The 15,180-nt window shown below is 36.2% G+C and overlaps 1 protein-coding gene across 2 annotated transcripts in view; it reads right to left on the bottom strand.

Annotated features, from left to right (window-relative positions):
• Positions 1 to 15,180, bottom strand: part of LOC126418750 (cadherin-23) — a 392,502-nt gene that overhangs the window by 67,696 nt on the left and 309,626 nt on the right. For both annotated transcript variants that reach the window (XM_050085675.1, XM_050085676.1), the window contains exons 15-18: positions 12,444 to 12,635; positions 7,836 to 8,030; positions 1,232 to 1,342; positions 130 to 414 (exon numbers count right to left, since the gene is read on the bottom strand). In XM_050085675.1, coding sequence (XP_049941632.1) covers positions 130 to 414; positions 1,232 to 1,342; positions 7,836 to 8,030; positions 12,444 to 12,635 — 783 coding nt within the window. The remainder of the gene's footprint in view (positions 1 to 129; positions 415 to 1,231; positions 1,343 to 7,835; positions 8,031 to 12,443; positions 12,636 to 15,180) is intronic.

The following is a 15,180-nucleotide window of genomic DNA, read 5'->3' as shown; positions in this document are numbered from 1 at the left end:
CAAAGCTTAGTTACGAAAAATTGGGTAGGAGTATAAGTTATATTTTCTATCCATATTTTGCTATCATAATACTGTGTTCTCTCTCCTATCAGCTTATGGCTTGTATGAATATATGATATTATTACTTACAGGTGCACTGGCTCTCCTTTGATTAGAACCACCCTGAGGTGTATCTGCAGCAACTACAGTGAACCGCAGTGAAGCTTGGAACTCGCGGTCCAGCTCTGCCCCTTGTGCTATTCTCACAATGCCAATAGTGGGATCAACAGTAAAAAGACTGGCACTCTCACCAGATAAAGAATATGACACCACACCAAATCCTTCTGTGCCATTTATGCTGTCATCATCCGTTGCTTTAATCACTAAAACTTGTTCTGGATGTCTGGCTGACTCTAGTACCTTTGCAGAGTATTCCTATGTGACAAACAGAAATATACCCTTACATTCCAAAGAACCTTTTTGCTTAAAGCAACATACATAAAAATAATACTATCATTTTAATGTATAATAGCATACCATATAGTAACAAACTACCTTTTTGGAAAGTTGTTTAAGGACTGAGTTCTCATTTTATCACGAAAAAAACCTAATTTATCAATATAGCCTGTCATGCATGTATATGAAATTCATATTGCGATGAGTACTGAGAACAAAAATTTAAAACACAAATTTTGGATCTCATTATGCTATTTAAATCTCTACTGGCAAACACTATATCACATTATTTATACAGATACAATTGATTTTCTGTAAAAACACATTGTATCAATTAAGACAATTGATTAAACTCGTCAGTGCCTGATGAAGATAACATAGAATGATATAATAAGGAATGAAACATCCTACAAAAATTCAATTAGAAAAAGCATCTAAGTACAGACATAATGAACTGTGAGATAAAATGGTTGGGTACATATTAAAACATGAGTCATTGATGAAAACTTTACTTGATGTAATGGTGAAAGGACACTATCATACGGGCCAGCATAGATATGAGTATACAAACCAGAGTGCTAGTTATATGGGAGACAGCCATGTCTAATTTCCCTTCATCAATCATTGTGTACTACAATCTCGTGACCAATCATACCTCTAGATATGAACATAACATACTCATTCATTCATACAAAAAGTAAGATGCCTCCTCATTCAAACACAATGCAGCTAAAACCAGTGCATTAACATCATAGTTCTCTTGTCTATGCACTTTCACTGTATTCACATTACTTACCTGCTGACTAAATTTTGGAGTGTGATCATTAATGTCCAGCACTTCCACAACCACAGTAGCATCACTGAATCTTCCCACATCAGCAACTGCTCGAACTTTAAAAGTTAAATTCTGTAATACATATAAAAAAGGCAAACTTTAGAAACAATGAAAAACAATATGCTGCACTAATATTTTGTATTAAGCAATCAAAGAGAAATGTATATGACTGACTGAACAATGTTTATTATATACAAGAATGTGATTAAATTAAAACTCTCCTACACAACATTTTCACTGGTTTAATAAGAATTTTGTCAGCTACCCAACAACATGTAGTTGTGTGTGTGTGTGTGTGTGTGTGTGTGTGTGTGTGAGAGAGAGAGAGAGAGAAGACAAGTTATGTGTAATTTTCTATATATTTTTTCACACTAGAAACTATATCATCATAATACTGATATTTACAAAAGTCAGATCTGGAATTCCTGTCACCCAAACACAAAGGACAATAGTTTCTAAATTATTTTATTGCTCACCTATATGTGACACATGTATCAGTTCTACCTTGGATAGCTCAACAGATTCATTATGCTTTAAGTTCATTGATTCTATTTTTGATTCAGGTATTCACAACAGTTTAACCCCTTAAGTGCACATGACAGAAATATCTATCTGTGGCTTGCTTGTTCTCAGTGGGTTTGATGGATATGTCTGTCCACAAGATTCTGTGGCCTGCAGTTAATAGGAATGACATGTCACAGACTGTCCGAAAGGCCAGTTACTGTGCATTCATATAAATGAATTACTTTGATGGGCTAAAATATCCACCACCTTCAGTGCAAATGCAGTCACATTCGACCTCCTGTAGGAATCTCTAAGAGGTGAGCATTGAGTCAATGGATGTAAACTGTGATTAGTTGGTGCTAGGTGGGACTGGGGGTCGGTGGAGGGGTGTACTGAGATTGTCGGTGAAGTAGCAATACACACTGTATCCAGGTGGCACACTAGTCAATGCTACGGCTTAGTAAGCAGGTATATATTTTCACTAGGTGCTGCTGACTCCACATAAAGTCCCGAAGCAGTTGACATCATGAGTTCCTTTCCTTTCCTTTCTCCCCTCTCCATTGTCAATTTACCTAAACATGATATGTTTGCTCTACACCAGAAACATTCTTCTGTGAAGAATAACTACACATTTTTGGAAAATAAAATACACACTTTCCATTACTAGAAGATCGTAACCAAAAATTTAGTGTAAAGAAAACAGACATGTTGATTCTCTCTACACAGTGTACCTCATCAAAAGACGTCAGTTATAATCATCATAAAACTGTGAAAAACATATCAACTTTGTGCAATAATGTCAGTGTCTATCAAGGCACATGTGATAATGTGTTTTCAAAAGCATATGCTAAATACACAGTGAAAAAGTTTTCATCAGTGGAAAACTACAACAGAAAAAAGTGAAACTATTTGGCACCAGTAATGCTCAACAAATTACCAAAATTATTCATAAACTATATTAACAACAGTGTTCACATTTCTGGCACTGTACACCTGGGAGCAAATTTCAACAGTGTTACTGTGAGTGTTAATTAAGAATACTCTGACCTGACAAGGAATGATTGTGTTGTTCTCATAGGAGTGCTAATGACTCTACAAAAACATTGATAGACCTATCAAGTACCACAAATAAATTAAAAGCTGAATGGATGTCTGCCAAGACCTGAAGAGGTGCTGATAAAACTACTATTTTAATCCTAAATTAAAAATTGATGGAGAAAGTGTTACAAAGATCTGAAGATTCAACAGGACTTTATAACTCCTTATAAAATAGATTACTTCTCACCCCCTTACACAGATTCCCATGCAATGCAACACACAACTGGAGAATTTTAATTTACTCGTGTTTTTATAGAGCCATACTAATTTCTGAATGAAAACTGCCTCAGAAGGATGACATGCATTTAAACAGATTAGGGTCTGTAACATTCAGCAGAATGTTTCCAGATATTTGCAAAATAATCAGAAGAAAGGGAAACCAATAAGGCCTGGTTGGGGGTGAAAAACCAATTGCTTCAGCTGAAAAAGCAAAATAAAATCACCACACAAAGAGGAGGGATTACAGAATGTGTTCTCAGAATGCAGACCACAACATGTAAGTCAACAAAAGAAAAGTTATATAAAAGCATTACATAAGAATATTCAATACACTAGTAACAAGGAACTAGAAGCAGAAGTAGTCCTAAGTGAAATACAACCAGACATACTATGCATGAGCCAACAAGGTCTAACTGAAACCCAGATAGCTAACTTGACAATAAAGGACTATATCTTATCCAGTTACTTTTGTCGATCTAAAGATAAAGGTGGTGGAGTTTCCATATATATTAAAACAGAAAAGCAAAGCACCTAAAGACTGCAAACAGTAAAGATTACCTATATATAGAGAAACATACTTTGAAATTACTGGTGTAGTGACTGATGACTTTAGATTGTTTTGTATGTACAGATCACCAAGTGGCAATATTAGCATCTTTCTGAAGAAATTTGGCCAACTTATGAAGAATGAATATGAAGAAAAATATTATACATGGAGACTTCAATACTGACATGGCAAAAGCATCAAAACCAAGAAAAGATTTTGAAGAATTGTTAATACAATACAATATGGAGACAATAATATCTGCACTAACAACAGTGATTTCTCAATTTCAGACAGTTATTGACAACATCATTACTATTATTAGTAAGTCCAATTATGAGTCACATGTAGTCCAAACAAATATATCTGATCATCATGGACAGTTGATCTGCTTCTGCAGAAGTAAAGATATAATATCTGAGCCAAAACAAGAATTAAAGATGTCAGGAACATCAGTGAACAAAATATTAACATCTTTAGAAAAATATTAAGCAGAGAAGCCAGGAATGAAGCCCTACAGGTGCAAAATGTAAATGAAAAATATGATTCATTTGTTACAACAATTGAACACCATTTTCATGTTGCATTCCCTAAAGTAAAGAGACAAGAAAAGGTGCAGGGTCAGACAAAATGATTACCAGTGAAATAATATAACTGCAAAAGAAGCTGCAGGATCTGAGACGGAGGAGTGAAGCTGAAAATTATAAAATGCTACAAAAGAAGTATAGAAAAATAATAAGAGAGGCAAAATCAAGAGCAATTAATGCTACCATAATGAACTCAAGAAACAAGACAAAGGCAACTTGGAATGCAAATGGTGAAAAACAGGAAAAGGCTGGATCAAACAAAAAAACAGATAGCAAGTCTATGAAAACAAACAAGACAGTGGTTACAGATTGCAAAGATATAGCTAACATACTCAATGATGACTATATAAATTTCATAGAGAACTTAAAATTGGAAAGAAATAGTCCACAAAATAAGGTCACTAAATTATCACAAAAATCAAGCAGAACCATGTTTTTGAAACCAGTCACAGAAGATGAACTGAGGAAAACTATACAGAAAAATGAAGTCCAAGAAATCAACTGGTTATGACAAAATATTGAATCATATAATAAACCAAGTAAGTGAGCAAATAATCTCACCATTGCTGAGCACAGCAAATAGCACTCTCAGAGATGGAATTTTTCCAGAATAACTGAAGATATACCAGTGTACAAGAAAGGGGATAAGGACAACCTGGACAACTATAGGTCAGTTTTACTGATATCAGGTTTCTGAAAAATCCTGGAAATGCTTATGTAGGTCTATAATAGATTAGTTAATTATCTGGACAAATATAACATTCTCATACCATCACAGCATGGTTTAAGATGAGTAGATCTACAGAATCAGCAATTGCCAGTCGAATACATTATACTATCCTTCAGTCCTTAGAGGAAAACAAGTTGTATCTGCAATGTTTCTGGATCTCTCTGAAGCATTTGACATTATTATCATGAAATACTGAAAAGAAAATTGGAAAACTATGGTATTCGAGAGAAAGCAGGGAAGGGGATACAATCATACCTGCACAATAGGAAGCAATGTGTATCAAAAGGGGATTAATATCACTCAAAAACCAAACCATCAGATATGGAGTGCTGTAAGGATCGATAACAGGGCCATTGCTGTTTAATCTGTGTGTTAATGACATAGATGTTGAAGAGAAAGAGGCGAAACTATTGGATGCACATGACATGACAATACTGAACAATGGCCAAACTGTGGCACAGCTTGAGAGAAGAGCATACATATCTGCAAACACCACAGCTGCTGAGTGGCTCCTGGAAAATGGGTTTGTTATAAACCTACAAAAGACTATGCATGCAGTGTTCACAAATACGGAGAAGGCAGTACACATGGGTTTAGAGGTGGATGAAACAAGACTAGAAGAACTAAAATCCACTAAATTCTTAGGTATTACTGTAGATAACAAGTTGAAATGGAAATAACATATTAATTCTGTCTGTAAGAAACTTAGACCCATCATGTTTATAATGAGGTAGCTAGTACAGTAGGCAGACAAACAGATTGTGCACAGTATACCATGGACTCTTTGAACGACACCTGCAATATGGAATGGTAGTGTGGGGAAACTCAAAAATTCAAGAAATAAAAAGGGTGTTCGCATTACAAAATAAAGCAGTCAGAATCACATTAAGAAGAAAGACTCATGAAACATGCCGAAACTGCTTCAAAAGGCTAGGGATTTTATCTTTTTCCTCCTTGTACGTATATAAAACTATATTATATGTCACAAAAGATAGTGCAGAGTTGACTAAAAATGGCTGTGTACACACTCACAACACATGGAGGAAGTATGACATACTAAGGATACCCCACCAACTGACAATGCTAGAAAAAGGTTCCCATTACTTAGGTATCAAATTACTAAGAAGTCTGCCTAAAATGCTGCTTGACAACATACATGACACTAAATTTTCAAAGAACTTAAAAGACTATCTAGTGGAAAAGGAATTTTATAGTGTTGATGAGTAATGTTCACATTAAATGTGTAAATATTGTTAATTATAATCAATGATGTTACAATAGTTAGGAAGTATGTGATAATGAAGGTTTTTGCATTTTTGGCACATGCTATATTAAATGTATGTTCACTGTACACCATATAATCCTACAGAGTCAAACAAAATTTAGTTTAACTCAATTCAGAGGGCCTGGGGGAAGGAGGGCAGAGGGAGAGAGGGGGGGGGGGGGGGGGGGAGGGGTTACTGAATGTGGCTCAGGTGCATGGGCATAAAATATCCACTTAAGTGGTTACATGAGAGGAAGCATGCCATCACAAAACCCTTGTTTTATTTCCATGTGACATCTCTGTCATAGCACATCATCTGCACAAAAAGTACATTTTCAGTAATTCACAAATTTCTTTCGCCCCTACCTGCACTCTACCACTGAAGGGCAAATCCCCCTCTCCACACATCCAATAGGTGAGCTCATTTTATGTGTGTTAATGTGGTGTAGTGGTTGTGCTGGTTATCGAGTGACAACACGTCGCCAGCCAACAAGAGCTCACTAGATGGAAATGGGCAATGTTTCCTCAATTATGAATGAGCATGTTCTTTGATACTCAGTGTTTGAATTTAAAAGATTGACAATTGATGTTGTTGCTGAATACAGTACATCAGAAATACATGCAAGAAGATGAGAGTGAGTTATAAACAGCACAAGAAAAGGTGGTGGCTGGGTCCCCGCACTGACTGTCTTGTTTTTCCATTACTGCTGCAACCTAGCAGTATTATAACATAACTGTGTGGTGAAGCAAAATGTTGTAAGTTGTGTTAGTAACACAGATCATAGTCAGCATTTCCTTTCCACACCTTCCTCTCCACAACGGTCTAAAATATTCCCTTAATTCTACCACTGCCATGGTGCAAACCATATGTCTTTTGAGCCACTTATAACATGTTCAGCCACATGAAACAGCAATAGGTAGAAAATGTGACGAAGTCAAGTGAGACATCAAGTAAGACCTTAGAATAGAGGAAAACCTTAATAGGAAGACATGTAAAATTGGGGAATTGTTAGCATTGATCTTACGGGTTTTTCACAGGGGCTACAAATTTTTGGTTTAGAATCACAAAAAAAGTAAATTCAGAGAATATAAAATCTAATTTCCACAGGTAGTTTCATGCAGCTCTCTGTGCTAGTCTATATCATGTAGCCCTTCTTCTCTACATAACTTACGAAATCTACATCTGTTTGAACCTGAATGACAGAAGATATGAGATATGCAATGGTAACATTAATGTACACCTTGGAGAGAAAAAATTGCTACCTACACATTTTTAAGCCATCATTGTCATATAGACTAAGCCTGAGTTTGTACATATAGGTATCTCATAATGCAAGACATTTCGATTATTATGTTACAGCATTCTTTTATTTATGTTAATCTGCATTATCTTTCGAATTAATAAACGAAGAAAATTTTTGATGTCATTCTACACTCCACATGCATTTCTCTGTTACATGCATGTCTCCTGGCTGTACATGTACATGTACTAAAATTGTAGACTGATCATTTCTATGTTTCACTTACATAAGTTCCAAGGAAATTCTGCTGGGAGAAGAAAGACAATAATTGCAAGCTGTACAAAATTTCAAAGTTACCTTTCTTTGACAGCGCCTTACCTTATTGTCAAGTGTTTCATAATCCAATCTTTTGTTAAGAACAACATTTCCAGACTGCAGACCAATACTGAAAGTTTGTTGTGCAACATCTTGTTTTATTTCTTCAAAACGTGTAACAGGTCGACCAGAAGTTGGGTCCACTGCTGACAGCATAAGAAGAGTTGTTCCAATAGGCTGCTCCTCTGGGACTCTGATCTGTGATAAAAATGTGTGTCAGACAAAAACAATTTAAATGAAGTATTATCTACTTTTACAGCATCAAACTGGTTTAGTGTTAAGCATTATGAGAGTCATCAACAAATATTCCATTCATATGTCTCACAGTTGCATAATTTAGCTCAGTCCCCCCACCCCTGGAGCAGGCAGAAATGCTGCAACACAATCTGGCATGAACTCGACTAATAGCTGAATAAGTAGTGCTGGAAGGAACTGACACCCTGAACCCTGCAGGGCTGTCCATAAATTGGTAAGAGTACAAGGGGGTGGAGATCTCTTCTGAAATGCATGTTGCAAGACATTCCAGATATGCTCAAAAATGTTCATATCTGGGTAGTCTGGTGACCAGCGGAAGTGCTTAAACTCAGAAGAGTGTTCCTGGAGCCACTCTGTAGCAATTTTGCATGTGTGGGGTGTCACATTGTCCTGCTGGAATTGCCCAAGTCTGTCAGAATATACAATGGACATGAATGGATGCAGATAATCAGACAGGATGCTTACGTATGGGTCACTTGTCAGAATAGTGTCTAGACGTATCAAGGGTCCCATATCAGTCCAACTGCACACGTGACACACCATTAAAAAGCCTCTACAATCTAGAATAGTCCCCTGCTGACATGCAGGATTGATGGATTCAGGAGGTTGTCTCCATACCAGTATATGTCCATCTGTTCGATGCAATTTGAAATAAGACTTGTCTGACCAGCAACATGTTTCCAGTCATCAACAGTCCAATACTGGTGATTACAGGCCCAGACGAGGCATCAAGTTTTGTATTGTGCAGACATCAAGAGTACACAAGTGGGCCTTCAGCTTCAAAAGCCCATATCGATGATGTTTCATTGAATGGTTTGCACACTGACATTTGTTGGTGGCCCAGTATTGAAATCTGCAGCAATTTGCAGAAGATTTGCACTTCTGTCATGCTTAATGATTCTCTTCAGTTGTCATTGGCCCCATTCTTGTAGGATCTTTTTCCAGTCACAGTGATGCCAGAGATCTGATGTTTTACCAGATTCCTGATATTCACAGTACAATCGTGAAATGGTCGTATGGGAAAATCCCACTTCATCACTACCTCAGAGATGCTGTGTCCCATTGCTCATGCGCTGACTATAACACCACCTTCAAACTTCCTTAAATATTGATAACCTGCTTCTATCTTTTTCATAATATTAGTCATGTATATTAACAGATGCAGATGTTGCAGTTCTCTATTGTGAAGTATTATCTGAAAGAAAAAGTGGCACAAATATCCAGTCAGATCTCGATAAGATTTCATTGTGGGGCAATTGGCAACATGTTTTAACTGTTGAGAAATGTAAAATTGTGCATTTCACAAAATCCAGTAAAGTAGGTTCTTATGACTACACAGTCATTGAGTCACAACTGTAATTAGCCATCTCCTACAAATATCTGGGTGTAAAAACTGGTATGAATATGAAATAAAATGATCACACAGGCACAGTTGCAAGTAAAGCAGGCAACAGATTTTTGCTCATTGGCAGTATGTCGGCCAAATGTGGGCAGTCTACAAAGGAGACAGCATACAAATCTCTTGTATATTTCATATTAGAATACGACTCATGTGTTTCTGACACATTCCAAGTAAGGCTAACAGGCAATTTGAACATATCAGGTTGGTTTGATAAGTCTGATAAATATCCATGAAAGAATGGAACATTTTTGTTGCACCTTCATGGCTGATAATCCAAGGATTGTATAAAGAATCATAATTGTACAGTGCACAGTTCTGGATTGACAGTGTGTTGACTTTGATTGAAAATGGAGAAAACTGAATTTTGTGCTCTTAAGAAACATTTATGTTTAAATGGTTGGATTGCTGTACAAATCAAAACTGAATGGGATGAAGTTAATGCAGACTTTGCACCATCATTGAAGACCTCTTACTTTTGGATGAATGAATTTAAATGTAATCTGGCAAGCACTGAAGATGAAGCACACTCTGGCCATCCAATTAGGGCCACTGCAAAGGAAACCATTGACAAAATCCATGATACAGTGATTTACGAGCATCAAATAAACTTCATGAGATTGCTGAGACTGCAGGCATCTCAACTTGACAAATACATAATACCTTGCATGGAGTACTGACTATGAAGAAGCTGTGTGTGAGATGGGTGCCATGACTACTCATAGTCGATCATAAGTTCACCTGACCCAACATATCAGCACAATGTCTAGAGACATTTAGTCACAATTCACAAGACTTTGTGTACTGATTAGTGACTTATCATTGAAACCTGGCTCCCTCATTCCACACCAGAGTCAAAACGTTTGTCAAAACAATGGACAAAGGCTGGTGACAGTGAACCAAAGAAGGTAAAGACCATTTTGACACATGGTAAGGTGATGGTCACTGTCTTTTTCGATTCCTAAGGAATAATTCATAGATGTCTTGGAAAAAGGCAGAATCATAATTGGACACTATTACGCTTGTTGGTATGAAAAAAAGATGCTCTTCCTCCAGGATAATACATTTTCTGAAACCACAATGATAACAATGGTGAAAATTGCATGGATGTGTGTTTCAGTTGGTTTCTCATCCACCCTATTCACCAGACGTAGCCACAAGTTAGTCCTTCTTGTTCCCTAACTTAAAACTTTGACTTTCTGGGAAGAAATTTGCATCCAATAATGAAATGATAGATGCAGTCAGTGAGCATTTTGCAGAGTTTCACAGAACCTATTTTTCAAATGGGATGCAAAAGCTGGAGGATCACTGGACTAAATTTATATCCCACTATGTCAAGTTATTTACAAAACAAACACTTTTTCCTTTTTTTTTTCCATCATCATTATCCTCATATTCACAGATGGGGACGATGAATGGTCACATTTGTTTGACACAAAGAGCATCACAGAAATGCTGAAAGACCTGAACTGGCTGTTGCTTGAAGATAAGATGCCAATTACCCCATGAAAGCTTATTTTTGATGTTTCAAGGATGATTGTAATGTAGAGAATCTAGAAATCTATTTCAGCCTCCTAGAAACTACAAAGATATGATTACACTAATTACAGTGTGCACAAAGCCATGCTTCACATGCAATTGTAATTGGAAAAAATCTTAACAAGTGGTACAATTCTAAGTACCCTCAGAACATATATTTAGATGTAAATTCTAGCATATCCTTCCTCAGCTGACTTGTCCGTTGTCCTCTCATTTATGATAACTTCATCTTTTTCTGTCTCTTTTGACAAACAGACACAGGTGGTCTTTGTAACTGATCCTTGAACAGTTCTCTTTTTTCAGTTTTTTTCATTTTTTTTAACCATTTCAAGGATGCATTTTTTGTAACAACTCAGTGAAGACCATTGTTTTGCTTGTCTATTAGAATTGTGGTCAACTGTCAATAATTATTTTTTGATTATTTTATTTTATTTTATTTTATTTTTTATTTTTTTATTTTATTTTATTTATTTATTTATTCATTTTTTTTTTCCTAAAGCTATGGTATAGTACATATACTACCAAGGCACCTTTGTGAGTATTAGAATTATGGCATTAAATGGATTTCTCACTTCCCTTTTGTGAGCTGTTATGTGTTACCATTACACGGGAGGGGGGGAAACAAATAAGTGTTTTCTGTTTATATTTTATGTTTTCTTTTACTTTATTTAAAAAATAATTGTTACCGATATTAAAGTATCTCACAATGTGAAAACAATCCTACAACCTTTATCAAACCATAACGGTATGAGCTGACACAGATCACAATAATGTATATTGCAGCAGTGAAGCAATGTGTTCCAACAACAGTAGTGATCCCATGACAAACAGAAGCTGATTGTTGTAGCAGTTTCCAGTGAAGTGTACTACCATACAATGTCAGGGATAGGCAGAGGTGATAAGACATATTCCCAAAAGCTTTGGGATACCCTTAAGTTGGTGGTAAGTATACTTCCCAAGGACCACAAATGGCAAATTAATTTTGTGGTACGTACATTTCCCAAGCCACTTCATGAAACTACTTTAGTAGTAAATATACTTTCCAATAAAACACCATCATTTGGTGGGATATATACTTCCCGCAGTTCTGAAGGCTATATTCCACAAAAAACAGAAACTACAGCTGGTGCAGCAGATTTCCACTAGATGCCACAAGCATAAGAAGTGCTAAAACATATTTCCTCAAATGGTTAAAGAAATATGTTAAGTGGGAAGTATATCCACTATGCCCTGCGAAAGGGTTCAGACAGAATTTCTGCTTCTGAAAGATAGTATTTTTGTCCAAATTTGATCCTTGTATATGACTGCATCTACCTGGTAAGTGGTAGTTTATTCTCTCACTATTACAAATCTTCATAAGTAGATGTGGTTAAAAGTAACAATAAGTTAAAGATTTACATGCTGCTTTCTCAACTAACCCTTATAACTGGATTTATGTGTGACCATCCAGACATGGTGAAGACAGGGTTGGAATCAGAATGAGCCTGAACGTAGATAGTTACTTCTGCTGTGGCAACTTGCTGCTCAATCATCTCTTCAGCATTCTTGTCTTGAGCTTGCACTGTCAGGATTATGATAGCAGCTGCCTGGTGGTCCAATGGCCGTGCCACCTGTGAATGTACAATCTCTGTGTTCAACAAAAGTAGTACCCTATTCTTTGTGCACATTGATACTATCATTATAAAATAAATATACTATATATAATCAACACAGTTCTACGTTACACATGCACTCGCATGCGCGTGCGTACACACACGCACGCGTACACACATGCACGCGCACACACACACACACACACACACACACACACACACACACACACACAATGACAGAGAGAGAGAGAGAGAGAGAGAGATAGTGTGAGTGGGGGGAGGGGAACAAAGAATTAACCAATCTACAGACAAGTTTAATTGTATTGGTATCTTTACTGATCTACTCAATCACTCAGTGAACGGAAGTGTACAACATGATATGTGACACGTCAAACAAATGACATGAGAAGATATGTGTACATAATATTTTTTCTTGTAGTGAACATCACAGGATGTTACTCATTTATGTTAAAAATGATCAACTTACCAGTTTTGCCTCTATTAATTTACTATCTGTTCATTTATTTAGGCTAAGACAATAAGGGTGATATGGTCTATTCATACAGCTATTCAGGCTATCTTTGTAGGTTTCCAAACATAAAATACCTTACACTACTTACTGGTTAAAGTGCATGATAAAAGTATGATCAGTATAAAATCTGATTGCAAGGCCTATAATAATAAGACAATGTGGAAGGGAACAGTGATCATCATTACAACACTAATAATAATGATAGTGACAATACAAACTGCTACAATGCTGTTGCAATTAAAGAAACTATTAAATTAAGACAGAGGAAATCAGGTAAGAAAGGTAATGAGATATAACTGAAAGTGTAAACAATATCTATGGTGATAGTGAACATGAGGGTGGAAGAGAAACATCAGAGATAGGCACATATGAGGGGGGGTGGGGGGGGGGGGAGATAGAGAGAGAGAGAGAGAGACGGAAATGTCGTAGTCATCCTTTTGTGGATGGACTCTCATTGAATAGTTACCCTGATGAAAGCTGTTTGTGACAACAGCCAAAATGTTGGTGGTACAGAATGAGTTGTCAAGGAGATATGATTTCTATTTATTTTTGAAGCTATTACTGCTGTCTGTTACACATTTTATTTCATCTGGTAATTTGCCAAAAATTTTTATAGTAGCATATTTTACCCCTTTCTGTGCCAAAGATAGGTTGAGTAATTAATAGTTTAAGTCTTTATTTTCTCTGGTATTATAATCATGAATGTCACTGTTGTTTTTAAACTGGCCCATGTTGTTGAGAACAAATTTCATTAGTGAGTAAATGTACCATGAGGCTGTTGTAAGAATTCCCAATCCTTCAAAAAGATGCCTACAAGATGTGCAACTATGAATCCAACACATTAGTCTAACCACTTTCTTTTGATCAGAGAATACTTTTTGTCTAACAAGGGGAGGCCACTATCTTTGGAACGCGGATTTACTGCAAACATCGTACACTCATAGTACTCCATGAGGACAACAGCATGTGTAAGCAGTATCGCGTACTTCTCAAGTGTTATTGAGAAAATCGCAAGATAATTTCGGTCGTCAAATATATACCTGTGCATGCTCATTATTACCATGAAGCGGCATCAGCCGAGGGGTTAGCATTCAAGCCCCGTAATCGCGGGATGATGCGTCGAATCCTGTTCATTGTTTTTTTTTTAAAACCTCTAACACAGTCATTTTCTTTACTATTTATATTACAATTGATATCATGGGAAAAATACGTGTAATCAGATGAACTTTTATTAAATTTACACTGTTATTTGGCAGTCTACAAATTTTTATAATCGCAAATAATATAATATTCATAACTATCGACTAGTAAATGACCAAACACATAAAGTGATACTGAGAATGTATGCTTGTCCATGATTTGAGAATGTCCTTATACCTCGAAGGAGCCCAAAGCGACTTGTTACCTCCAAGTTTTGACTGGCACATACGGCTTTCGAAAGATGAACAATTAATCATCGCATTCAACCTTACGAGTACAAGTTGTAGGATGATATTTTTCGTAAAAACATGGAAAACGTAACGTAAAATGGCACCAGCTGCATTGAATAAATGCTATATTCCCGCATACGCAAGGTCTTTTGAGATTTTCCGTGGAAAAATAAACCTCTTTAACATTTCAAAAACCTCTCTTTCGGACAATAATTTGGAAGCAGACCATGCATAGCGTTCCGTTAAATATCAGCGCTGATAATTGGTCATGAAGTATCGACTGTATTTTAATAGCATCTTCACGAGAAACAATTTCTCGTTCTCTTTCAATTAAATATGAGCAATTTTGAAGACACAGATAAGCACACATTTTTAGTATCACTTTATGCATTTGGTCATTTAATAGTTATTAATATTATATCATTTGTTATAATAAGAATTTGTAGACTGTCAAATAGCATTGTAAATTTAATAAAAGTATGTCCAATTACATGTATTTTTCCCATTATATCAATTGTAATATAAATAGTAAAGAAAATGACTGCGTTGAAAAAAACAAAAAAAAAAAATTGGCAAATGGGACTCGATCTATCGATCCAGC

Source organism: Schistocerca serialis, chromosome 9 (genome assembly GCF_023864345.2).
Source record: "Schistocerca serialis cubense isolate TAMUIC-IGC-003099 chromosome 9, iqSchSeri2.2, whole genome shotgun sequence".
Lineage (NCBI taxonomy): Eukaryota > Metazoa > Arthropoda > Insecta > Orthoptera > Acrididae > Schistocerca > Schistocerca serialis.
This window is presented reverse-complemented; position numbering and strand designations above follow the sequence as displayed.